The 25897-nt window shown below is 38.8% G+C and overlaps 1 protein-coding gene across 1 annotated transcript; it reads right to left on the bottom strand.

The window, feature by feature from the left end:
* Positions 1-4077: 4077 nt before the first annotated feature.
* NMU (neuromedin U) lies at positions 4078-18926 on the bottom strand. Its single transcript, XM_069856029.1, has 10 exons — positions 18779-18926; positions 16351-16409; positions 13020-13067; positions 12868-12927; positions 12309-12338; positions 12152-12202; positions 10017-10091; positions 5622-5675; positions 4946-4985; positions 4078-4411 (listed from the first exon to the last, which is right to left on the bottom strand). Exons 1-9 carry the CDS (start codon positions 18900-18902, stop codon positions 4950-4952), a joined length of 537 nt encoding a protein of 178 aa, XP_069712130.1. The 5' UTR covers positions 18903-18926; the 3' UTR covers positions 4078-4411; positions 4946-4949.
* Between the last annotated feature and the right edge of the window lie 6971 nt (positions 18927-25897).

Here is a 25897-nt window from a genome sequence, read left to right as displayed (position 1 = left end):
TATTCAAAAGAGAATCTCTTTGAGGAAGCTGATTTTGGAACTAAATTTTACATCACACCAGGATACTAAAATGAGTGGATTTAATAAATCTGCTGACTTGAAAGCCTGTCACAAGGTACATAATCCTTGTAAAGCAAGGTTTATTAACATTCATTCCTAGACTTTTTTCTTACAAATGCTGTAACTTACTCAAGAACCAGAAGCATCTGCTTTTACCCTGCAGATACCTTTGGGTTTTGCTGTTGCTGTTGTATCTGATGGCTGTAATCATGGTTGTATGGTCACTTGAACAAAGTAAGGGTCACCAAAGGGGAAATTTGACCCTTTCCTGCCATTTCTAGCAACACATTCCTATTACTTCCAATGTGACAACATTAGCACTTGTACAGTTGTGTATTGTGCTTGCATACCTTGCCGCGGCAGCAGCAGCAGGAAAAGAGGCTCATTGCTAAGAGGAAGCAGTTGGCAGTACTCCTTTTTGTAGCAGCCAACACTGATATTCACCTGACATGACTGTGGAATCCTACCTGAAGTCACTGATGACCTATTTACATTTAAAACTGCTAGCTAGCTTTCTAGTTTGAAGTGGCAGGTAAGCCATTACCTCTGAAATGCATCTACTAGTTATTTCTTTCAATCTGCAAAATAAGTTTCTAGGAGTGATGCCTGCAAGTACACGTTGTCTGATAGCTCGGTTATGTCCTGCTGGATGAGAAAAATTGCTAATGTTCATTTTTTTGTTCTTGAACTGTTTCCTTTTCTTTCTGTATACTGATGCTTTAAACTGTGCCAACTGTATATGGTTAAATCTTTATTGCCATGTGGAGATTATTTTTCCAGTGACATAATAAACCCCCAAACATTAATATGCAGATTGATTCACTACTCATAATAAATAAAAATGCTGCATCAGGAGCATGGTGTCTTCATTCACTCTTGTAGTTTTGCTACAATCTACTGTTGTATTGTAAACTAAGGATATACTTATTTTTGTTAGGAAGGAACAACTGATCCAACAGTCAGTATTATAGCGGGAAGATTATCCTCGACACTGGAGAAAATTCTTGAACACCTATCAAACAAATGGATTTGGGTCCAAATCCTGATTTTATATTGGTACACACATCATTGTCTTTGGGTCATCTTTTCAGTGGGTGAGTTGAACAAGTACTTAGAGCAGAGTTCCACTATAGTCATTTCAGTGAAGATGGAAGGAGTATCTTGCACCCATGCTAGATAAAAGGAGGAAGAAAGTATGGATTAGAACCCACCAGCTAATACCTCCCCCATTCCCGTTCCATTTAAGTGGAGTTAGTATAAAACGGAATCCAGACTCTGAGTGTCAATGACAGCCATCTATATGTATCCAAAGTTTAAGTATGGCTTTCATTAACTTTTCTTTCACAAATCAAAACCAAAACACGTACAAGTGAAACAAAAGCTCTTTGGTTTTTTTTTAATTGTTTCAGGCCTAACAAAGGAATTAGAAAATGTATTTCATAGAATCATAGAATAACCAGGTTGGAAGAGACCCACCGGATCATCGAGTCCAACCATTCCTATCAAACACTAAACCATGCCCCTTAGCACCTCATCCACCTGTGCCTTAAACACCTCCAGGGAAGGTGAATCAACCATCTCCCTGGGCAGCCTGTTCCGGTGCCCAATGACCCTTTCTGTGAAGAATTTTTTCCTAATGTCCAGCCTAAACCTCCCCTGGCGGAGCTTGAGGCCATTCCCTCTTGTCCTGTCACCTGTCACTTGGGAGAAGAGGCCAGCACCCTCCTGGTGCTGCACCCTCCTGGCCAGCACCTTCTCTCCAATTACCTCTATTTGAGGTAATTTATGTCAGAACAGATGGTCCGCATTAAATTTTTCTCAAGTAGTAGATGGTTCCATCACATCACTGCTTTTTGGGTTGCTGTCTTTGTGAATAGAAATATTGTGCACTGACAGTGTCATCATATTCATAATGTCCTTTTGGGGGTTTTCTTCTAAGACAGTTTCTAATGCTCCAACTTCTTGTTTCCATTCAAGTTCTGTAAAAACAAATGACAATTTATTCTCATAATTGCAATAAATTCTCAAGTGGAAAAGTACCTTTATTATAAACCAAATTCCATCTCAACAACAAAAAATAGAGCCCTCCTTGTGACAACCCAACTTCATCTCAGTAAATTATCTAACCGTAAAAAAGTGAAGTATTTATGCTTATTCAATATTCTTACCACATGTTTACATAAATTCTTTGCATTTTGTAGACTTTTTTCTACAAAAAAATTCAAAAACCTTTTCCACCTTTTAGCAGTGACATTTAGAACTAATTATTGTAAACTATGTAGTATTTTCTGTAAAGTGAATTATTTAAAAAATATTTCTCATATATTCCAGTTTAAGTTATACATTTCAATAGCTTTCCTATCAGCCTCATCGAAGTCATCCTCAGCTTCCTTCATTTCTTCAAGGTTCATTCTTTCATATAGTTTCACTACAAAGAACAAAGAAAAAATTAGTCAGCTTTTGTTCTTCAGAGTGTCTACAAACATTTTAAGTGTCCGAAAATATTACACAGACATGAAACTAATGAAATAAAAAGATGTCACAATTTCAGAAATTAGTCAATTTTGGCTTAACTACAGGTAAGAGAGAAATATGGAATTTATTTAACTATAACTATGCTTGAAAACACAGAAATGCAGGAGTGGGTCATTACCATTTTTTCAAAATGTGAATCTTGCTTATTTTCACTGGTTCCTTTATGAAATTATTGAAATTAGTTATCCATACATGTTACATGCCATAATATTTGTCCCTAACCCTGCTGTATGTTTAATTCAGAATACTTTTTAAAATGACCAAGTAAAAATTAAAAAAAAAATAATAGAAAACCGAAACAAACAAATTGTCATCATGGGGCACTTTTGATCTTGGCTGCTTCAGGCGCTGGTTTGGTGCTGGATGCAATGGAAGAAGGCAGCCCTGCTTCTCTGCCTTGCTCTTCAGCTACGACCACTTCATCCCACTGCCTGCGTGAGTGGAAGCTGCCAGTCAAGCAGCATAAGGCACTGGGGACAAAAACTTATACAAACAAATAACCTAATTTAATACATCAAAACACAACACAATACAAAAAGTGTTTTGTGCAGAAGGCCACGTGTTGGTTCAGATCTGGGGTCATATCAAACTGCATCCTAGGTTCACAGGTGATTGCACTAGTTCTACTGGAGACACCACAAACCGCAGAGTGAAAACGAGGAAGAGCTTCTTTCATCTCCAAGACCATCTGTTTTCCCAGCTACCTTCTGAAGTTCAGCTGCTCATCCAAGCTTGCAGAAGCAGGAGTAGCAACGTTGAGGTCAGTCCAAACCCTGACCAGCCAATACAATGTTAAAAAAAAAAAATGTCACTGCTACACTGAGTGGTTAGTTACTTTCAACATAATTACAACCTAAACATCATATTTTAACACATTCCTGGAGAAAAAAAATACTCAGCTAGGGAAACTGCGAGGCTAACTTGTTCTTCTGAGTGGAATTTCTTTAATTCTACATCAAAACCACCTGAGTGTACAAATGGATCCTAATTCTGGAAGAATGCAAATAACATACTTAAGTCTTCTTCTGAACAAGAATCATACTGCATCTGTGTCCTTAATAGCTATAAAAATTATGTCATTCTATTTTAGTTGAATTAAGTAAAGGTATATCTTCAAAACACACAACTTATTCAATTTCTTTAAGTTAAGGGATTCTCTTTTTTTTTTTTTCAGCCAATGAAATGCTGTCAACCTTAAGGTGTATTAAGGACTGCCAAATCCTTTATCACCACTGTAGTTCTGTAGACCACCCATAGAATCTTAACCCTGCAGATTGCCAGAAGACCACTGGCTCCAGGGAAGGAAGAAGAGGGGTAGAGGACATCATCTTGAAAAGCAACCCAGCCTTTTGTTTGGCCTGCCCAGATAAGCTGTGATTTTAAAGACTGCTTTTAAAAACTGTTTTTAAATTACCTGCAATATATTCTGGAAAAAAATGCAGTAGTCCTCATTGCAAACATTATCATTAAAACAACTCTCTAAGTGCCTTTATTTATAAGAGAAATTAAACGTACATTAACATTGTTGTTAGAGGCAATGTCTGTTGCATGCATACATTGGGACTTTTTTACCGTTGCATTACACACAGTTGTAAACATCATAACTCTAGGAAACAAATAATTTTAATATGCTTTTAATATACTCAACAAAGAGACATTTGAATCCTTAACAGAATTTAAGAACACAGTTTAAGAACATTTACATTCTAGTGATTTTTAATTGTACATTAGTAATGAATAATTTTTGTAGGGAAAATAGTATGTCCATGTACTCGGCATTTCTTCAGCATTAGTTCTAGGTCAGGAATCTAAAATCCTGAAAAATAAGAAAAAGCTTTAGCTGTTGGTATGACATAACACTTCATACTTAACACGATACAGATGTAAGACATATTAGAAAACAGAGCATTGTAATATTGACACAGGGAAACATTTTTATGTCGCTCCAAAGAGCTGAATGATTTGAAAGCCTGTAGTCTGTACTCAGTTTCAGTGTGAGGTGGATTTGGGGATTACCTCCAGGACATCAGTATATGTTTGATAAGTAGCTGTATCAGTTCTTTCTGACTTACACTTATTATTATCATTAACTTTCCGAACTGTTTCAAGATTCTGGGATATTTTCCATTTCTTGGTGCCTCAGTTCTAGGAACTCAGAACCTACACTATTAATTTTACCTGAAGATATGTGAATTTAGCACATCCGGGAGAAGCTTGTTCACAGAAATCTAAGTTGACAAAACAGTTAAAGGCTTTCTAAGACTACTACTTTACATAAATATTGTCCTCTATTTGTATAAAAATAAAGTAATTTAAATACCGATTGTGATTAAAAGCATTAAATTAATACCTCTTCAGCGAAAATCCACTGATCTCTTTCCATTTCGTGGCTGAAAGACAAATATCCAGTAAGTGCTCTATAAAGTGCTCTATTCTGCACCAAAAAGGAACTCAATACAATATCTACTAAAGCTGTTAAAAAAATCTCATGCTGAGCTTAGTGAGAATTTGCTTTTCTCTCTGGCATCATGAATGCATCAATGTTAACTTTATTCATAACTTTAGCCTGTCATAAGAACTCTGAAGATCCAATCCTGATACATAAGAAATAGAACTATACAAACTCGCTGTCTTTTGAGTAGCCACTTTCTTGTTTCAACAGAAAAAAAAAAAGAGACTAATCCAAATCAAGATAATTATTATTGACTCGCCAGGTTTAACTTGCTTAATTTTGAAAAAAAAATGGAGTAAAAACGCTCTTTGGCATCAAAGATAAATGGAGTAGTTTCATTCTCATTAGAATTTCTGTATCCAGTTTCTAATCCTACTCACCAAAACACAAGGAAAATATGTTTTTATTTTAACCCAAGAAAATGTCTGGAGCAGATCTCAAGTAGACCTATAAAGTGGGATGCTCGTACAGAAACAAGTTTTCTCAGTCACAGTGGTTCTCACTGTAATTCACTGGTTTCTCTACTATTTGTTTTGTAACACTCATCACAAAATTTGAAAAGAACAAACCATACCCTGTAGAAAAAGTAGCCTTTACTTTGAATCCCTCCGGGTCCTTGAAGTTCTCCCTGGAAAAAAAAAAGTCTTTTAATTCTACTCTTTTAGGCGAATCCATAAAGAGAGATTGTTCATGTACATATTGCAAGAATTTCTTCAGTATTACTATAAAGTGTTGCCTTTTAAGACATACATTATATATATTTCTTCATGTCAGTAACAAGAAGTTCATGTTGTCATACAGAGATGGCAGAAAACACATGAACAAGATCCAAATTCAGCCTCGAGTTTTGGCTCCATTCAGATTGCTTTAGAATGGTACATGATAATGATGCCTTTGCCTACAACTCTACAAGTGTCATTACTCAGACACAACCAGAGTGTCTTCATGGTAGCAGTGTCTCTACAGACAAAATACAGTTGATCTTTGCACTTCACAGGAGGACAACAATACAAAGCCTAAATACCAGAAATAATTGGGGGCCTATCAGGAATAAGATCAAAGTCTGTTCCCAGAAGTGTATCACCCGTATCAATCTGAGAAGGAAAGGAAAAGACTAGTGCTTATGCTATCATGTCCTGTCTGTGTTGCACATATTGAGAAGGAACTGTCTACTGATCCGTACAGCAAGGCAGGGGGGAAATGAACAATGAAGAAAATAGAAATTCCTTTTAACTGAAACAAGTACAAAGCATGAAGCATCCAGTTGCCTTAATGAGACCTTTATGATTAAAGAACACATAAGCTTAATCATAGTATTTTCATTGCTTGTGTTAATATCAGAGATGTGAGTAAGGTGTTTGCCATGCAGGTAGAGAGACAGGCCGATTCAGAAACAAAATAGTTCAAATATTGTGCTTAGCAGGACATAAAATTTAGATGGAATTTATTTAGTATTTCTCAATTGAAAACTGGGTCATATGATTTCTCAGGCAATGATCATAACCAGAGTTGTCGTAGAAAGAAATCACTCCATGCTCTGTTCTAATGCTGCAAGAATTGTGTAAAACAGCATGGCTCCCATCATTTCCAAACACAGGAGTAGCTTCAATCCAGGGAAGTTTTCAAAGGAAGCAGGATTTAAACTATACATCATTTTTGAGTCTTACTTTCAATTTGGACTTCAGTTCATCAGGTATACCTTTATACTCAAGTTTCTTTGCTGTACATAAAACGTCTAGATGACTTTTATTCATATTGACCACCTCATTCCACTATCACCTGGTTTGAAATACCCATCTCAGATCTATACACCATTTAATACTATAGGGTTTTTATATTAAAAAAGGCTAAAATGTGTCTGTTAGTGGAGTCTCGTACATTGCCATTGGAGTGTCTTATGATATTTATATTTCATTATTTTTCTACATTTCTATTCAACAAGTTAACAAAAATAGAAAACAGGAACAAGACAGGCCATGTTGTAAGTTAAGGAAATTGATTTAGACTATGTAAGGAATCAAGAGTACAATTTCTAAGATGTAATTTGGGTTTATGTTAATATGTCATTCTCTGCTTACAATCAGACACCTCTTAAAGAAGATTACAGTCTTCTTGTTTGGTTTCATATCAGAAGATTGCTATTAGGAAACAACTGAAGCTAATATCGGTCTTCATTATAATCCACATCTTCTAAACTTCCAAGGGCTTGGAGGCATTAAAAAGCAATTCATACATGCTGAGGTGTACAAGCATGTACATTCACAAACCTACATGTATATATCTATACAGAAACATATGTGTTCGTGAAGAAGTATGTTTATTTAGCGTTTAAACCTGCCATCTTAAAGTTATTGTGTGCAGTCTCTTAGATTGACTTGCCAACAACGTGGTCTTGCTTCTTAGATCATATATCAGCAATATGGAGGTCAAGACAAATCAAATTAATCACAAAATCTGGTGTCAGTTCAAGCTGGGAAGAAATATTAAATTTAATAAAGCACGTTTCCTCCTTCACCCATCCACATTTTCAATTCCTTGTGTGGTCAGAGAGAGTGTTGGGTGTGTTTCTGTACAGCAGATTCTGGTTTTCTTTCCAGCATTTAAAAAAAAAATAGCACCAAGTTAACCCTTCCTGAAGCACATTCTGTGACACCACAGTCAGATATTCTAACCGATGATGGGCAGCCCACAGGAAGATGGGGTTTTCCTGCTCCATGGGGGATCGGAGCTCCTCTGCACATCTTAAGCACGGTTGCTCTGATCCTCTACTGGCTTTAAAGTCCACCTATACCATTTCCCTATCAGCCAATCTGTGGAGTCTCTTGGAAAGGCAGATTGATAGCTTTATCACAGTCAGGGAATATTGCACTACAATTATTATTCATGGCAGATTATTTCAGAACTTTTTTTGTTTTCTTATAAGCTGGCATGGCTCTCAGCAGTAACACTGAGAAAGAATTTTAAACTGTTATACTGAAATATGCAGAATTCTGCCATATAAACAAATACAATAAGCCTAATCCACATGAATTTCAAATATTCATTATTACATTAAAATAAATAAGGTGCATGCAAAAATACCAAAACCAAAATAGTCTGCAAAGGAAATTGTTTCCAGAAGATACTAGCACTTTGTAAACATCTGGTTGTTATGCACTGTATGGAAGTAAATAATACTTTTAACAAGATGACTGGTCTTCATAGAATCATAGAATGGTTTGAGTTGGAAGGGACCTTAAAGATCATCCAGTTCCAACCCCCCTGCCACGGGCAGGGACACCTCTCACTAGATCAGGCTGCCCAAGGCCCCATCCAACCTGGCCTCACCACCCTCACGGTGAAGAAATTCCTCCTTATGTCTAGTCTAAATCTGCCCCTCTCCAATTTATAGCCATTCCCCCTAGTCGTATCACCACAAGCCTTTGTAAGAAGTCCCTTTCCAGGTTTCTTGTAGCCCCTTCAGGTACTGGAAGTTTGCTCTAAGGTCTCCTTGGAGCCTTCTCTTCTTCAGGCTGAACAAGCCCAACTCTCTCAGCCTGTCCTCATATGGGAGGTGCTCCAGCCCTCTGATCATCTTTGTAGTATTGAGAATAGGAAATCAAATAAATTGCTTTCTATAAAATCCAGTTAAATTTAGAGCTGTTTTCGTTGTTCCCTTAGATTTATATGAATATTTTGAAAGGCTATATTCTGTAATTGTTGGTCATGTCATTACTTGTCTTGGATTCAGCTGTATAGAAGAAAACATATGCAAGTATACACTTCATATTACACATCTTCATTGAGATTTAATGAGCTCTTCCCTTTGTAGGCCTAAATGTCAAATGGTAAAATATTCCAAAATAAACTATCATTTAAAACATACAGGGAAAAGCAAATTAAGTTATTGCATCATCTACTTCAATCTATTCCAATTTTCCATGATAGCACCGACTAATATAGAACATTCCTATACCTGCAGTTCACAAAATACAGGTTACTGTTAATTCAGTGTGAGAGTTGAAAGTGCCACAAATTCTGCATTAAAACTTTTAGCTGGAACTACAATCCTGATGTAGCAAAGAGCCTAGTACTGAGCAGACCCACTGAAATAATGACCATAGTTACACTTGAGTTTATGTATTTAGCTGGATTAACCTATTAGCATAAGTGTAACATCGTGAAATGCAAATTAAAGACTGCTAATTAGCACAGTGCAGAATGGTTGGAATTCTAACTGTTGCTGTTTCCACGAACCAATAGTTATGAGTACAACCATACAAAAAGCAGGAGACATGCCTTTGAAAAATTAGCCATTTTAAAAGACTGCTAAGGAAACACATAATACTCGTCATCATTCATTCAACCTAGTTTAAAAACCTGTTGAAAATAAGATACCTGACAGAGAAAAGCTTGATAAAATTTTTGCTACAAAGTTATAGCTGTCTGCTCTGGGCTCATTCCCAAACACTATAGCATTTTTCAGTCTGGTTTTTTGTGTTCTGTTTTTTTTTTTTAATTTCCTTTGGAAGAAATATTTCCAAACACTATAATGAAAAAGGACTTTTTACATTGCTCTATGTTTACACTTTATATCAGATAGCTAATATACTTTTTTAAAAAACACACTCCCTAGAAAATAACTGAACTGAAATATAATGGTACAGATAAATTTGAAAGTATTTTTCCTTTTATAAAAGAACTAACAGATCTATTTTGATACATACACTCTCTGTTCTATCACTGTTCCGTGTTAAGTGTATATTACTTCAGTGGGTTTTGAATCTTAAAGTTAAGTATCAACAAGATTATTTTTCACTAACTAAAGAACAGAAAAAAATCTCATTTTTCTAATGAACATACACTACCGTGTTATTAAATCATGAAAACAAAAATGTCATGAGTAGAAGGGTCTACAAGGACATTTTTAGAAGAGCTAATGAATCACAAAGTATGAGAATGCAAGCATGCAGAGTTTAAGATTACATACGTCCACTTTGTATCTCTTCAGTCTTCTCTCATTAAGCTGGGGAACAAGTTGCAGCAAAGGATGCAGGACAGATGACTGAGAGGACACGAACACAGACACACACATGAGCAACAATGAAATTCAGACCTTATGATGCAAAGTAAGTCTCTTCCTGCAGTATTGGCTTCTGGACGACACATGCATCAAAAAAGGACTGCAGATGTTAATTGAGAAGCTTTTTGTTTTGAACATTTTGGCTTGACAACAAACAGGCACCAACATTTATGTTTACACCAGGAGTGTGACTCACATAGCAATGGAGGGAAGCATATGTGTCCTCAGCTTTAGTTATTGAAAGTTCAGAACTGTTTACAGACTTCTTGCCCAGACAACTGCAGTTTTTTCAGACTTTGATCTGCCTCTGTGAGTGATACAGAGAATATTTCCATACACTACTCCTAACATTTTGCTGATTATCTGCTAATGAAGTTAGCAACTTCAGTCTCCATTGTATTGAAAAGTTCATTTTACTTCAAAATAACTGAAGTCACAGCAAGAAACTTTTTTCCCCTCCCGTCCCCCTAGAAAACAGTGTGTAGGAGGGATCTGTTCTCAAGCCAACTTTATAACTGTGACACTGATCTTTCTATGACCAATGTAAAAAGTGAGCTCCAACAGTGAAATTCCTTGCATTCAGTAAGACTTCATGCTTGCAGACACCCTGGTTAAGCACAGTGGCATCATATGCTGTGTAGGTGTCTCCCTGGCAAAACACAGCTATGAGGGCTTGTCGAGAGAGGTCTACAATGAGTAAGAAAGCAGAAAATCCATGTTTCATCAACAAATTTCAGTCTTCTAATCAGGTAAACATAATTTAAAAAATAATGGGTTTTTTATACAATACTTCTTAGAAAAGTAATACAATAAAAAGAAATATAATTTATGAAATAACCACAGTTTCCAAAGTGATAATGTATTTAATAGGTAAAATTAATTTGCCTTCTTGGAGGCAATTTTGCTCTGTCTGCCCAAGGCAGGCAATATGGTATCATGATGGCTAAAAGAGTAGAGCTCTGATGTGTAGCAGAGGTAAAGGGCATTCCAGCTGGCCACCTGAGCTGTGTTGCATTCAGTGCAGAGAGGTTAATAAAACCAAAGAATAATGGATCTCACCTAAGTTATAATCTCCAAGAATTGGGCTAGAAAATAGTCGCCTGAACAGCAAAGCTAGAAGTGAGAAAGCAGCAACCTCTGTGGGCAGGCAGGGACAAAGGTATTCAGGAGGATGAAGGGGCATGCAATAACCTCTGAAGCGGCAGCAGGAGCAGAAATAACTCATTTCACTGTGCCCTGATTACCATTAAAACTTTCAGAGCAGCTCTGCCACAAAAACAGCAACCCAAATATCAGCAGTATTACCTCCTAGGAAAGATATCACATATTTCTGAAGAAATATAAAGAATGAGACAAAAATGGACATTAAGATATAAGAATAATTGTTAAGAAATGAGAAGAAATAGATATATTTAATTTTCTCAAAATCCTGTTATGCACAGAAAAAACACACAGATGCACAGAAATAGCAGATTATGTTTGCACTTTAAATGCAAGAATTGATCACACAGAGTTTGGCTTATATTATTGGCTTATAAGAATAATTTTATATCAACAATACTAGGATATTTTAAAAATCATATTTTTCATTTAAAATATAAACCAAAGTCCAAGTGAGATTTGAATACTGATACATATTTATAACACGTGTAAATAAATACATACCATTTAATCAGCAATTAAAAAAATTCACTAAGAGTTCTGGACATTTATGGTCACATTCTCAGCTTCTATAAATCTGCATTGTTTCACTGCATATGTCATATTTCAGTACCAAAGACAAGCATTTGATCTTATTCTTAAATGTTATAACTATAAGATTAAGATGCAGTTGGTATTCTGTGAGTTTTTGGTCACTTTTTTGCACTCTTGATCAGTATTGATGATCCTCTTCTGTGTTATTTAAAACATATTCTGTATCTCAAACACAAAGCTCCCAGTTCTGAGCTTGCAATGCAGTTGGAAAGACTACTACAAAAAGGAACTCTACCTTGTTTTTACATAGAACATACATACTCACAAGGAGGTGCTATGCCACTTACCACGATGTCTGAGTTGCCCGAGTCATGAGTCTTAGAATAATGAAATAAGAACTGTTCAAAAAAATTACAAGTGGCATTTTACTACAAAACAGGGCAAGTATGTTATGACTTTCTTGAAAATTTTAGTGTGATCATAAAATACACATAGAAATCTTACCCTTTTGGTGTTGTCTTTTTCATCTAAACCCTGTAGGAATAATAATTGGTAGAGAGGTTTTACTGGTTAGCAAAAAAAATTAAAACCAACAACAATGGAAAATTTTGTTTACTTTATAAAATTTTCACTACTGGATTGGAATAATATCCTTCCTTGACAGATATATTACATATCTTTGCTTATCAATACAACTACTCTTTTCAAACTGTGTAGAGTGCATTAATTACTCTCCAGTGGAAGAGCAGATGGGTTTATCAGGTGCTCCTTTGTATATCCCTATACTCTAACAAGTAAATATCTTTCTCCATTGAAAGCTCATAATTTTTCTAATCTAGAGTAATAAAAGCACCTGAAACCTCATATTCAACCTGGAGATTATTTTCCAAACATAGGAGTGTCCCTGTTGTCTTTAGTAGGTGTTGAGTTAGGACATAAGGCATTTCAGAGTAAGAACTGATAGTATTACTTGAAGATACTTCAGATACTGAGTCTTCAGAAGACACCAGCACACTGAAAGATCAGGCTTCAGAAATACTGAGTAGCACTTTGTGTGTTTTACCTGTGATTTCTGGAGAAATCCCATGATCAGAAAACAAAGTTCTTCCAGTGCACTGGACACCTAATGCAAAGAAAACAAACTCAGACGACTTTCAATCTTTCTGCATATTGCAAATAGTATCAAAATAATAAAGTAAACTTTATCTGACTCACCTGAGGCTGAGTATCTGTGGACCAGCAGGCAGAACATGCATTGTCTATCTGTAAAAGTTCACACAGTGCTCTATTAAGAAGTCAGATTAATAAAAAGAAATGAAATACTTATATTTTCAAAACCAGTTCAGTGCAGCCAAAGGTATGGTAAGTTTGTCCATAGGTATGTTCATCAAATAGTTTGTATTCAAGTGGGAAAAAAAAGACCTCAACCAAATAAACAAATTTGTACTTGTTTGATCACAACAAAAACATGCCTATCTGGGTCCTTTATTTCTTATTCCACTCACTTTCTTGCTATTTTTAGTCTTCTCAGACTAAGTTATAGTTTAAAATATGATATTAAGCATCTGTGGTATGGACTATGAACTAGCTCTTCTGTGATATCTTTGGATTACACAAAACTGTGAAGAAAATGACAAAACTAAAGCAAGTGATTCAAGGAGGAGTCCTCTCCAATTGGATTCCAGCATCCTTGCGTGTATATGACACATGCATCTCTTGAATGGTTGGCATGTGCCAGCAAGTCTCATGCATGCCAGTCAATTTGTGTGAATCATCAACAGCCAATCAACAAGGCTGTTGTCGATTCTTTGGCAGATGAAGAGCCTCAGAAGATCTTGTTTAAAGGGGACGGTTCCCAAAGCGGAATGGTATTAAGAAATATCTTCAATATATTTCAAGGATCTAAACTCAAAGAGCATCGAAAGAAGTCATAGCTGTTGAACTTACAACACATCAGCAAAGAAAAGAATGCTACACACACAGACACAAAACAAACAAACAAGAATAATCCACAAACTAAACCAAGAAACCTCAACCCCCACTAGCCATTTCATCTGGATCAAAACAAATGTCTGTTTAGCTCTGCATCTTATCTCCAAAAAAAAGCCATATGTGGGCACCCAGGGAAGAGCCTAAGAGAGCAGTGATATAGTAAGCTCTATACTCTCCAACCCCAGCATATTTCTGTGCTGTGAATTTGGCCAATCTCTTTCTGAACTGCTGTGAATGTTTAGCATCCATAACTTCCTGTTGTAAGGGTTTCCGAAACACTTTGTGAAATACAACTTTTATTTGCCTCGATCAGTCTTTTCAAAGCTAGCTTCATTCAGTGCTATCATGACCTTGTCTTGAAAGAAGCAATGAATAAGTGGTCCCCTCCCATTGTCTCCCTACTGTTCATGAGCATGTGCAGAAAATTAATCACACCCTCTTTCTATTGTCTCTTTTCCAAGATGAAAGGATCCCACACTACTGAATCTTTTTTAACAGAGCTATTAATTGGGGAGGGAGAAGAAATGGAATAAAGTACATCTGAGTTCATGGAAATATTACCAGTGCTGAAAGTTCAAAGAATTCTGTAAGGAAAAAGAAATATCTCCAGTACTCCAGCTGAAGCTGTATAGTTTAATAATACTGAAAAAAAAAAGAGGCTTAACTTTTTATTATATAACTTCAAAATCTATTCCTAGCAAGCCACATTGGTATGCACCATTTCTGGTATTGAATATTTGATATTATTTGTCTAGATGCCAAGAAAGTTTGCCAATCATCTAGTTCATAGACTGCATAAAATCTCACTTTTTTAAAAAAATAAAGAGTAGGTAAATGCATTGAGTCTTATGATTTTATTATAGGTAGAATGCCCTAAACAACACTCTTCAGCAATGAAAACATTAAATGAAAAAAGCAATAAACAAATAACACATATCTGAGTACTTCAAGACAAGAGATGATTCATTTCTCTAGAGACAATCTGCAAGAGAGCATTAGCAGAGATAGTGGGGAAGCTAATAGCTCACAGAATTCCATTTCAAATAGTTTTTATTGGTAGCACATGCTCCTGGTTCTCTTTTCCCTTCATCTCACATTTGTTTGTCTCTGGGTGTATCAGTTCAGATGCTCTTCTTTCAGAGTAACTCAGTGTAGAGGGAGAAATCAGCAGTGAATGAGATAAATTAAGCTGAAGTAATTTTGGAAGCCTATGTTAAAAATTTGCTGTTTCTTCTTGTTGACAGACTTTGTAGTAGTTGTTTTTAATTGGTTTATTTGCTTGGTTTGACTGTTAGAGAACTACCATAACTCAGGAGCAGGACAAAATACCTTGCCTTGCATTGCATCAAACAGTATCCGTCAACTAAAACCTGAATGGACAAAGCAAAGGCTGAGGAAAAGCTACAATTTCTGTTAACTAAAAAAAAAAATGTGGTAATTCCTATCATCACTGATGCATTTGGGTTGGCTAAATAAAATAAAGAAAAGAAAGGATCTGACAGACAAATAAAAGAACATAATACTTAATTACAGAATTCCCAGGTATATGAACATGGAATCATTCCTGGAAAATATTAGGCTAATTTAGAGGCAGGGCTTCTCCTGGATGATCCTTTAATAAAGTAACAAACAGGAAAGAACTGATTCTTTTCACTCCAGGAAACTCTGTTGAGCTAGTATGATACTATAATCAGGTTAATTCAGGGTGTATACCTATGCATCTAATTTTCTTTCCATAAACCCTCTGCAATCCTGCATTACTCTTGCTATAATAGCAAATTTTATGTTACTTCTGTTACATCATTTTATCCAGAATTTAGTATATTATGCATACTTTTTTTGTTTGCTGAAATCAATGGAAACTTTGCCTTTGCCTCTAGTAGGGACAATTGTAGGGACAATTACTGCGTAACAAATAGCAAATGTTAGCAATAAATGCAGAAATTCATAAAGTAGCAGTTTTAATCCAGAACGTGAATAACTCATTTTCATTAGCTCCTTGTAGCTATCAGGACTTTACTCGCCAAGAGATCTTTTTTTTCCAGGAGATAAATATCACCAGGGCTTATTCAATACTAGTCTAGGAATATATTGGTGTCTGTGTGAACACTTTCAGAATGAACTAAGGGGAGCTGGCAGTAAAGGAAGTGTCTCCTGTAACGGCCGCAAAAGGAAGAAACATAGAAGAATTCAGATTGGATAGGTTGAAACAATTACTGTGAATTGTATATAGGTTATAAAGATACCAGATAGGACACTGTTTCTTCCAAGGACAGTGATTGCCTTGCCATTGGCAGTTAAATGACAGCTGCTATCAAATGTAGCTCCCCATTGAGCCAAGACAATGTTTTCTGGAAAATAGATATTTCACTGATGAAATCAGTGAATCATCTTCGCTGATGTCACGATAGGAGACGTGCAGGATAAGCAGGATGGGAAGAAGAGGACTTGAACTCCATGCAAGAGAAATACTGGAGAGTGAAAAGCGACTGTAGTAAGGATGGGCACAGAAGAAATGGAATACACCACACAGCAGTGTGCGGATGATGCTTACCGCTTTCCACAGCTGCAAATCCTGATCTGCCTCAAGTGCTTGGGATGGCATTGGTGCACCTGGAAGTATAAACCATGCTTAGTAATCCTGTACAGCAAAGGTCATTTGTCTAAGTATCCCATGCCAGTGATTTAAATAAAAACTCTGAACATGATATGATACCTAGAACACTTATCATCCAGTAGTTTCTGCCTGCTCTCTGTCAGAAACACAGCAAGAGGCTTTTTCACAAGTTCATAGCAGACATGGACACTTGTATCTCCTATCAATAAACAGCATGGAAGTTACTCTGCTTTCACCAGGGTAGCATTAGTCCATCCTCAGTGATAAGCTGCAGGCAAGAAAGTTTGCGTGGCAGCTCTTGAATGCTAAAACCTGCGAACTTGCTCAGGAAAACACACTCCAGTGCCTATAGCCTTGCATTTTCTAAGAACTCGATTCATCTCCAGTACATGCATTGCCAGTAGAGCATCTGGATGCTACCTGTTGCTTTGTTCTGTGTTAAACAACTGGACACGTGCTATGTAATGTAAGCTTCATATGGATCATAACTGTCACATGAAGGTGGCACTCTTGAAGTGATAGGTGGTATGTGATGAGGAAAAGCTCAGTCCTTTAGAAGACTGAATATGTTATTAATTGCATAATGTTGTGGCTGTCTTGGGGTCACTTCTTTCTCCATCTCTGTTCACCCTGGCTACAAACCTGGAGTTCACTCTCCTTTATCCTTTCTGATCAGCACCTAGGATATCCAGCTTTCATCACTGTTTCTTTAATCTGGCAGTATACTTCTAATAATAATGTATTATCAGAGTCTCTGTAAATAACAGAAATGAGCACCAGTGAACTGTGAGTACACTAGAGACAACACAAGCATATTGATGTGGGGATGCACTGTAACTCACCTGGGAGGGAGATTGGACCTGGAGGTGGTGGTGCTTTATATGTACAGTTCTAGGACTGCAGGAAATCCAACAAAGTCCTCTGGTTTATCTCCCTGCCCAAAGCTGCTGCTCATGAGTGCTGCCTGACCAGTTTATACGCTGTTCTTAAAGTCTTCAGATTAATGGAGATTTTATAACCTCCTAAACAGTCTATAATTACCTGTGGTCACTTTTTTTGTTTTCCAAATAATTGAATCAAATTAAACAAAGAAAAAAAGAGGGGATGGTAGACTTAGCTAGAGTGGTCAGGTCAGCAGGATGTGAATGTGCATCATCTCTATTTGTTTTACAAGTACCACTAATAACAATTATTGCATCAGTACTTCGTTGCTGGCATAAAGGGGTAGATTTCAAAACCTTGATTTGGTACCGGTACAGACTTAAGGTGGCTCATTATTTTCAATGCTGCTTCCACTCCCATAAAAAGAAAAATAATTAGAAGGGATCTTAATTTCGCCCTGTGTAGAAGTGGGATATATTTTAAATTTTTAGGAGGTTGAAATACTGTGTGCCATTGCCCTCCTTGCTCTCCTTCACCTTCTCTCCCCTCTTCCACATCTCCAGGATTTATTTTTAACAGAATATTCAGTATATATACTGTAGTATGATTTGATTCTTGATATTAAACAAACATCAAATCAGAACAAAAACTCCTGATGAAAGTAACTCACATGCTCACACACATATAAATACAAATAAAACAGAACTTTTTTCTTGCAAGCAGCGTATTTTGTAATGTTACTACACAAGGGATAAGTAGTTAATGTATCTGGAGCAGGGAAACAGAATATAAAAAAGAGTACATTTTGCTAAAAGCCACGTTAGCTGTGGTTATTTGATGAGCACTTCTTGATAAAACCAGCAGCTTTTAGGTGTAACACATTTCAAATTTCTATGATTCTATGGCATTTAAGGGATGGGTGGACGAGGCACTGAGCGGCAAAGTTCAGTGATTGATAGGAATGGTTGGACTCGATGACCTGGTGGGTCTTTTCCAACCCGGTGATTCTATGATTCTATGAAATTAAACCAAGATAATCAAGCTCTATGCCTAAAGCAGCTCTATCCTTTCACATTTAACACCACTCCTAGCGATTCTTTATGTAATAAATATTGCTTCAGGCTGAGCTGAGCCACTTCCCGAGGGTCTTAAATTTTACTACAATTCCACAATATATCTCATTTCCCTTTCTCAGTTTTTACATCAGGGCAAATTGTATTTAAATTTTTTTTTTTTTTTAACGAAAGCCACTTCCCCAAGTTGCTGGCGTTTAGTTTTGCCGGACAGGGTGATCCTGCCGGGATCCCCGAGGAAGCCCACCCAGACCAGTCCCCAAAAGCCGCGTCCCGCATCTCTCCCAGCCGCGCATCCCACTGGGGACTCCCCACTGCAAGGCTCGGGCGCTGCTGGGGTCACCTCCCCCTCCCCCAAAAGCAGAAGTTGCAGGGCTGGCAGTGCAGGAAGGGGTTCGGAGGCTGCTCACCTTCGCAAGCAGGGATGGAGGCGGCGAGGAGGAGGAGGAGGAGCAGCGCCGCGGGGTCCCCTGCCTTCCTCGGGCCGCGCCGGGGAGGGGCTGCGAGGGGCTGCTGCTGGCACCGCTTTCCCATGCCCGCAGCGGCTCCTGCGCTGCCAGACGCTCTTCTGGGCATGTCCTCGCCCCCTGCCCGAACTTTTTAAATGTCCCTGACACGTGGACGAGCATCAGCCCCATCAGGGCGGGAGCATCCGCCTCCCCGCCCGCCCCGCACGGCCAGAGCCCTCGCTGCGGCCAGGGGGGAGGCCAGAGTCATTCCTCTGACTATATTCTTTTAATCAGCACGGCACGCAGAAGTCAAAATAACAAAGCGCTGCCACTGCTACTGGCACAACAACCCTGTGCGGTGCTAGAGACTGGGAGAAGTCTGGCTGGAGAGCTGCCTGGAGAGGGACCTGGGGGTGTTGGTTGACAGCGACTGAACATGAGCCAGCAGTGTGCCCAGGTGGCCAAGAAGGCCAATGGCATCTTGGCTTGTATCAGAAACGGTGTGACCAGCAGGTCCAGGGAGGTTATTCTCCCTCTGTACTCAGCACTGGTGAGACCACTCCTCGAATCCTGTGTTCAGTTCTGGGCCCCTCACCACAAGAAGGATGTTGAGGCTCTGGAGCGAGTCCAGAGCAGAGCAACAAAGCTGGTGAAGGGCCTGGAGAACAGGCCTTATGAGGAGCGGCTGAGAGAGCTGGGGTTGTTTAGCCTGGAGAAGAGGAGGCTGAGGGGAGACCTCATTGCTCTCTACAACTACCTGAAAGGACGTTGTAGAGAGGAGGGTGCTGGCCTCTTCACCCAGGTGACGGGGGACAGGACGAGGGGGAATGGCCTCAAGCTCCACCAGGGGTGGTTTAGGCTGAACATTAGGAAAAAATTCTTCACAGAAAGGGTCATTTGGCACTGGCAGAGGCTGCCGAGGGAGGTGGTTGAGTTACCTTCCCTGGAGGTGTTTAAGGCACGGGTGGACGAGGTGCTGAGGGACATGGTTTAGTGTTTGATAGGAATGGTTGGACTCGATGATCCGGTGGGTCTTTTCCAACCTGGTGATTCTATGATTCTATGATTCTACAACTGGTGTCCCTCATTCAGCTCTTTGGTTTTTCGACCTTCAGACAAACAAGACAATTTTGGTTCTGTCTATTCCACACTGTCATTGCTGTTTTCAGTCATATATACAGTTCACTTATTCCCAGGTGTTTTTTTCCAGCCTGGCCTTCTCACACATTCAAGATTCATCATCCTGTGTATTGAGCTTGGAACACTTGGTCTTTTTAATAATGTTTATTCTAATATGCTTGATCATAGAATCACAGAATCATGGAATAGTTTGGGCTGGAAGGGACCTTAAAGATGATGCAGTTCCAACCCCCCTGCCATGGGCAGGGACACCTCCCACTAGATCAGGCTGCCCAAGGCCCCATCCAACCCGGCCTCAAACACCTCCAGGGATGGGGCAGCCACAGCTTCCCTGGGCAACCTGTGCCAGTACCTCACCACCCTCACGGTGAAGAAATTCCTGCTTATGTCTAGTCTAAATCTGCCCCTCTCCTGTTTACAGCCGTTGGCCCTAGTCCTATCACCACAAGCCTTTGTAAACAGTCCCTTCCCAGCTTTCTTGTAGCCCCTTCAGATACTGGAAGTTCGCTCTAAGGTCTCCTTGGAGCCTTCTCTTCTTCAGGCTGAACAAGCCCAACTCTCTCAGCCTGTCCTCATATGGAAGGTCCTCCAGCCCCCTGATCATCTTTGCAGCCCTCCTCTGGACCCATTCTAACAGTTCCATAACCTTCTTATGTTGAGGATTCCAGAACTGGACACAATACTCCAGATGAGGTCTCACAAGAGAGGAAGAGAGGGGCAGAATCCCCTCCCTTGACCTGCTGGCCATGCTTCTTTTGATGCAGCCCAGGATACAGTTTGCCTGGGCTGCGAGTGCACACTGCTGGCTCATGTTGAGCTTCTCCTTGACCAGCACCCCCGAGTCCTTCTCTGCAGGGCTGCTCTCAATCACGTCGTCCCCCATCCTGTATTGAAATCGGGGATTGCCCCAACCCTGACACCAGCTTCATTCATTGTCTTATTCCCAATTAATCTTCCATATAATTGTCGTTGCTCCCACACCTCACCTTTTGAGGCTGGTGACTTGGACCCACTCCCACCTTGTGGGGCAGAGCCACCTGGAACCCTTGCTGGGGGGATGAGTGCCCCTGCTTGGCAACGAGTAGAGGGGTGGGTAGATTTGAGGTCCTTTATTTACCCTCCTCTTTAAGAAAACACCTTGAGCTGCCATAGCAGCTGCAATGGTGGAACTTAAAGTTGCTGCCTCTTCCTCCTTGTGCTCCATGATTCAAAGTGATTACACAGGGATGGCAAAGGGGAGCATTCAGACACTGATCCTGGTGTGGAGGGGGAAGGGGCATGATTTAAAATGGGGAAATGTCACACAGATTTGGTGCCAGCTAGCTGAACCTAGGAGTTAAAACTCATCAAGCTTGCATGTGGGAGAGAATGTCAGTGGCTGGGATGTGGGGGTCTGAGGTTGTCCACCCACCTGCCCCAGGACCCACTAACCCAGCTCTGGGTTTTCTGGAGGACCCCTGCTGCAGAGGTGTGACTGATTCCTTGCTTTCCCCATGTTTTAAGTACACACAGAAAATTTCATACTGTGAAACAGAACTCGGTAATATGGTAATATTTCATAGAATCACCAGGTTGGAAAAGGCCTCTGAGATCGTCAAGTCCAACCATACCTATCTGCCACTAAACCATATCATTAAGCACCCCATCTACCTGTCTTTGAAATACCTCTAGGGATGGTGACTCAACCACCTCCCTGAGCAGCCTGTTCCAGTATTTGGGGACTAAAACCATAATATGGTGATTTGCAAGGCTTTTACTTAAAATGCACCTGCAGACCTTGTTCCCAGGTTTGTTTATTTATGCCTGCAGGTAGCCAAAGCAACTACATTATAGGATATTCAAAAGCACACAAACCTCAAATTTGTAAACAAACTTGGACAGCTTAGTCCAGCCACCCCTGAAACACAGCAAGCCCCAGCTTACCAGACCTGCTACCAGAGACCGTAGGTACCCAAGTGACCGGATCATGCCTGCTACCAGCAGGGTGCTGGGACTGGGGCTGACCTGCTCATCATGCCCAGACCAGTGGCAGGGTTTCACTTTCTTCAAAGACACGTACCTGACTGTCTCTGCTCCCTCAGCATTTGCTCTGGGATGAATGATCCTGCCCAGCTGAGGTGCAGCTCCAACACTGAGATGCTACAGAAAGCGTTTCAGAGCAGCATCTCCGAATTTATAGCACATCGCTGTGATTTGTTTCTCCTTGTTTTTTATTCACTCTTCTTTTCTTGCTTGGTTGTTTTTTTTCTGACTTTCAAAGGAAATACTACATCATGGTCCAGCAATGAGACAGTTATACAACATTATAGATTCTTCTTTTCCAAAACAGTGTGCAGTTCTTTTTGGCCATTTCAGTGCTTTTTGACTCGGGGGTGGGGGTGGGAAGAAGGTGGGGGGGGGAAGAGGGCTTAGTAAAGACGCTTGACAAGAGCAATAGCTGTTACTGTGAATCTATAGACAATTTTAATTTATGATCATAGCATTTCTGTCTGTTCTTTTCCCTTATCCTTATCAGTCGTATGTGCCACAAATTGTGCTCTGCCACAGTGATCACTTCTACAAGCCACCAAAATTTTCAAAGCTTTGCCAAGCAGCATGCTAAGATGCTATAAAATCTCATAGTAATAGAAGCATCTTCTGCATCAGGCCTGGTAGCAAAGCCTTCCTTAATATGAGTGGTGACACAGTTAATTCTTGTGTCAATGGAAAGGCAGTACATAAATTAAAGAAACTTGTATTTTGTATGCCTTATTATATTTATAGCTACCTAATAAAAAGGGTTGTTTTAAAACAATCTAAATCGACAAATTGTGTTTGGTTCTGGTTTCTCTTAATAAAATCAGAAGACATTTATTTAAAAGACATTATCATAAATGGGAATTCATCAGCGCTGAAAGGTATCTTCCTAATCCATCTTGATTCAAATACGTAAAACAGTGCCCTGAGCCTTGGCCTTAGGAAGGATTCAATTTGTTACGCATTTTAATTAATATGTTCTTGTTAAATATTTAATAGTTTGCAAAATAAAATGCAGCATTTTATAACTAAATACCTGGAAACTTTCTACACCCATTGAATGGCACAGAATATTTCAAGAACAGTGAAGAAAAGATACATCTTTAAATAAACTTTATTTTCAATTAAAAGAAATTTTATTAGTTTAGAAATTTCATTTTTATGATAACTGTTCTAATACAACAGACTGAAGATTTTGCTGAGATGACTTGCACAAAAACATAGTAACAGCAGTTACTTCCAGATGGAAGACCTCTGATTTTCCATTTACCAGAAAAAAAACATTTAATACTTCTCTTGGATTTGTATTACTCTGTAAGCTTTCATCCACAAAAGCCATAACCATTACACATGTGATTCTACTTGTGCTCTGAGTTACATTACCTGAAGCCTAGCAGGCTCTAGTCTTCCAGTACTTCCAACCCAGTGTGAATTGTCATTTTAGACTATGCCTTTTTACTAAAAGCATCAGTGTAATTTTGCTTTTCCTGATATACAGGCAAACCAATTTGGGCATAACTGTAATCCTCCTAACCATATACTAGAAAAAACAATACAGCTTTTAACAAAAATATATATTTGCATTAAGCCCAAAGTTGAGTTTATACCAAAACAGTATTTTTACTGAAATCTGACAAAATCAGCTCCCCAATCTTGAATCTCAATTCATAGGAGGTTTACGTAGCTTACGTTGGTCACCATTATGCAAGGAACACACTGAAATGCGAGTGAGGAGAAAAAACACATCTTTCTCTATTGTATCTGGTTTTGTTTAATTGCTTGATGAAATTAATGTTACACTATTGCAGGAACAAAGCACATCCTCATTAAGCGAATAGCTTGGAGGATGTTTTGGATGCTGTAATTAGCTGGTTTGAAATATTTATATTCTTCCTAATGTTGCTTGAATAAATGTTAATGATGGCTAGTGGAAAGGAAATCTAACAGCTGAGTATGAGAAACCATCATCTCTGTCTTCAGCAAGCACAAGGTCAGGAGGTACGTCACTGAATCCACTCACTCGCTGATGCAGACACACAGAGCCTGTGAAGAGGTCAATGCATGCTGGTTTTTCTCTGACTCCAATTAAATAAAAATTATGAGAAATCATTCCACCTACATCTGAACTTAAGCACTACAAGAGCTTTTGTCCATACTGTGTTTTCCTCACCTAATCATTCCAAACTCACTAGAGAATGCTTGAGCTGGGTCAGTGTGGAAAGCATACTGATACCTCTCACAACTTCAGATAGGTCCATTAATATCTTTCCTCCTTCTGTGCAATGAACAAGCGGTGTACATGGATATTTCTTCTTATTTATGTTCTAGGGAATTAAGTCTTGTGGAAGCAAGTCTCAATAAGTAATGGATGCCTGCTCAGATACTGGACTTCTTCAAGGTATTCTCTCCATATATTACTGACTAATGATGCGCATGTAAGAACAGAAGAAGACCCATGAAAAAAAGTCGTTGCAGACTCAATTTAAAAAACAGCATCTCTGAATGGGCTTTTATTGCAGTGTTGACTTAATGCAAAAAGCTATCCACTCAGCAGAAGTCTTTAGGGACCTCTCCCTACAAATAGGAAACAAACAACAAAAAAACCTTGCCGTATAAGGCATCATAGGCCCTGTATTTTCTCAGAATATTATTTTCTTATTTTATCCAAGATAATGCCTCACTTCTTCATTTATGAATAAGTAAAATTTAGGAGCCTCTAATGAACTAGTGAAGGGAACTCATCTAAACTACTGGAAATGAGCACAGAACCCCCATCCCCTGGGCTAAGAGAGGTTCCACTAGGGAACTTTGATGGGACTGATTGCAGCAAATGTTCAGGACTCTCTTCAAAATACCCACAATGTGTTGTATAAAAAATCCTTGTGTAAAAGAGAGATGGTAAAGCCCTTTAATGACTAAAGAAATTTTGCTCAACAGATGACAGTGATCGAATTCTGCAAAAACATAATAATCTTTCCAAAATGGTGTGTACCTATTTAAATTAGGACTGAGTTTTCTCCACACCATGTAGTGAGGGTGACGTCTCCTGGTCACAGACAGAGCATGGGCACAAACTACATAATTCCTCATTCCTTTACCTTGCAAGAAACCCTTAGAGGTAGAATAGGCGATCTCTAAATTTCATCTCAGCCATTGGCTGTAGTCTTAGCAGAAAGATCTGTGTTCCTACATGAAAAGTACTGCATGTGGAGAAAAACAACCCTTATTGTACCTATGCAGCAATAGGCAGTGTACTAGCTACCGTCATATAGAAAAGAGATAACAGAATCACCATGGATGGTTCTAAATGTATGGCAAAATTCTTGGGTCAGGCATCATACTTTCAGTATATACATATATGTGTATATATACACGTGTGTGTATGTGTACGTGTGTGTATGTGTACGTGTGTGTGCCAAGTTCAGCATTGTAGCAACCTCACCCTTAGTTATTCCTTTCTTTGCTGTATCACACTGAATTATTAATATTTCTTTAGGTTATGTACTACACATGGCACAGTTTAGGAAATTGTGATAAACTTTAAATCGATTTGTTCTTCTTTCATTTAGAACAACAAAACCCCAGCCACCTTGAGACACCCCACACTGGATGAAGTAGAGAAAATGTGGCTGTATTTCTGTCTTTTCACAATAGCATCTGACCACTGTGAGTGGCTGGACTCATTATGGAAGTTCTCGCATTTTGGAAGAAACAAGTGTTACTTTCTCTGTACAATCAGCTGATACTTCAGCACCTCCATGAACATACATGCAGGTATATACGTAACTGCTTACTGTGTATGAGTAGTAAGAATGACTCCACAGAGCAATTGTCCAAATAAAAGCAACATAAACCACATGTTTAAAATCCTCGTTAAAAATACGTCTGCTCACAGTAAGTGGTGGGTCACACATTTTCCTTCTG

This window comes from Phaenicophaeus curvirostris, chromosome 4, assembly GCF_032191515.1.
Source record: "Phaenicophaeus curvirostris isolate KB17595 chromosome 4, BPBGC_Pcur_1.0, whole genome shotgun sequence".
Taxonomy (NCBI): Eukaryota; Metazoa; Chordata; class Aves; order Cuculiformes; family Cuculidae; genus Phaenicophaeus; species Phaenicophaeus curvirostris.
Note: the sequence above shows the minus strand (reverse complement) of the source record. Positions and strands in the feature narration are given on the sequence as shown.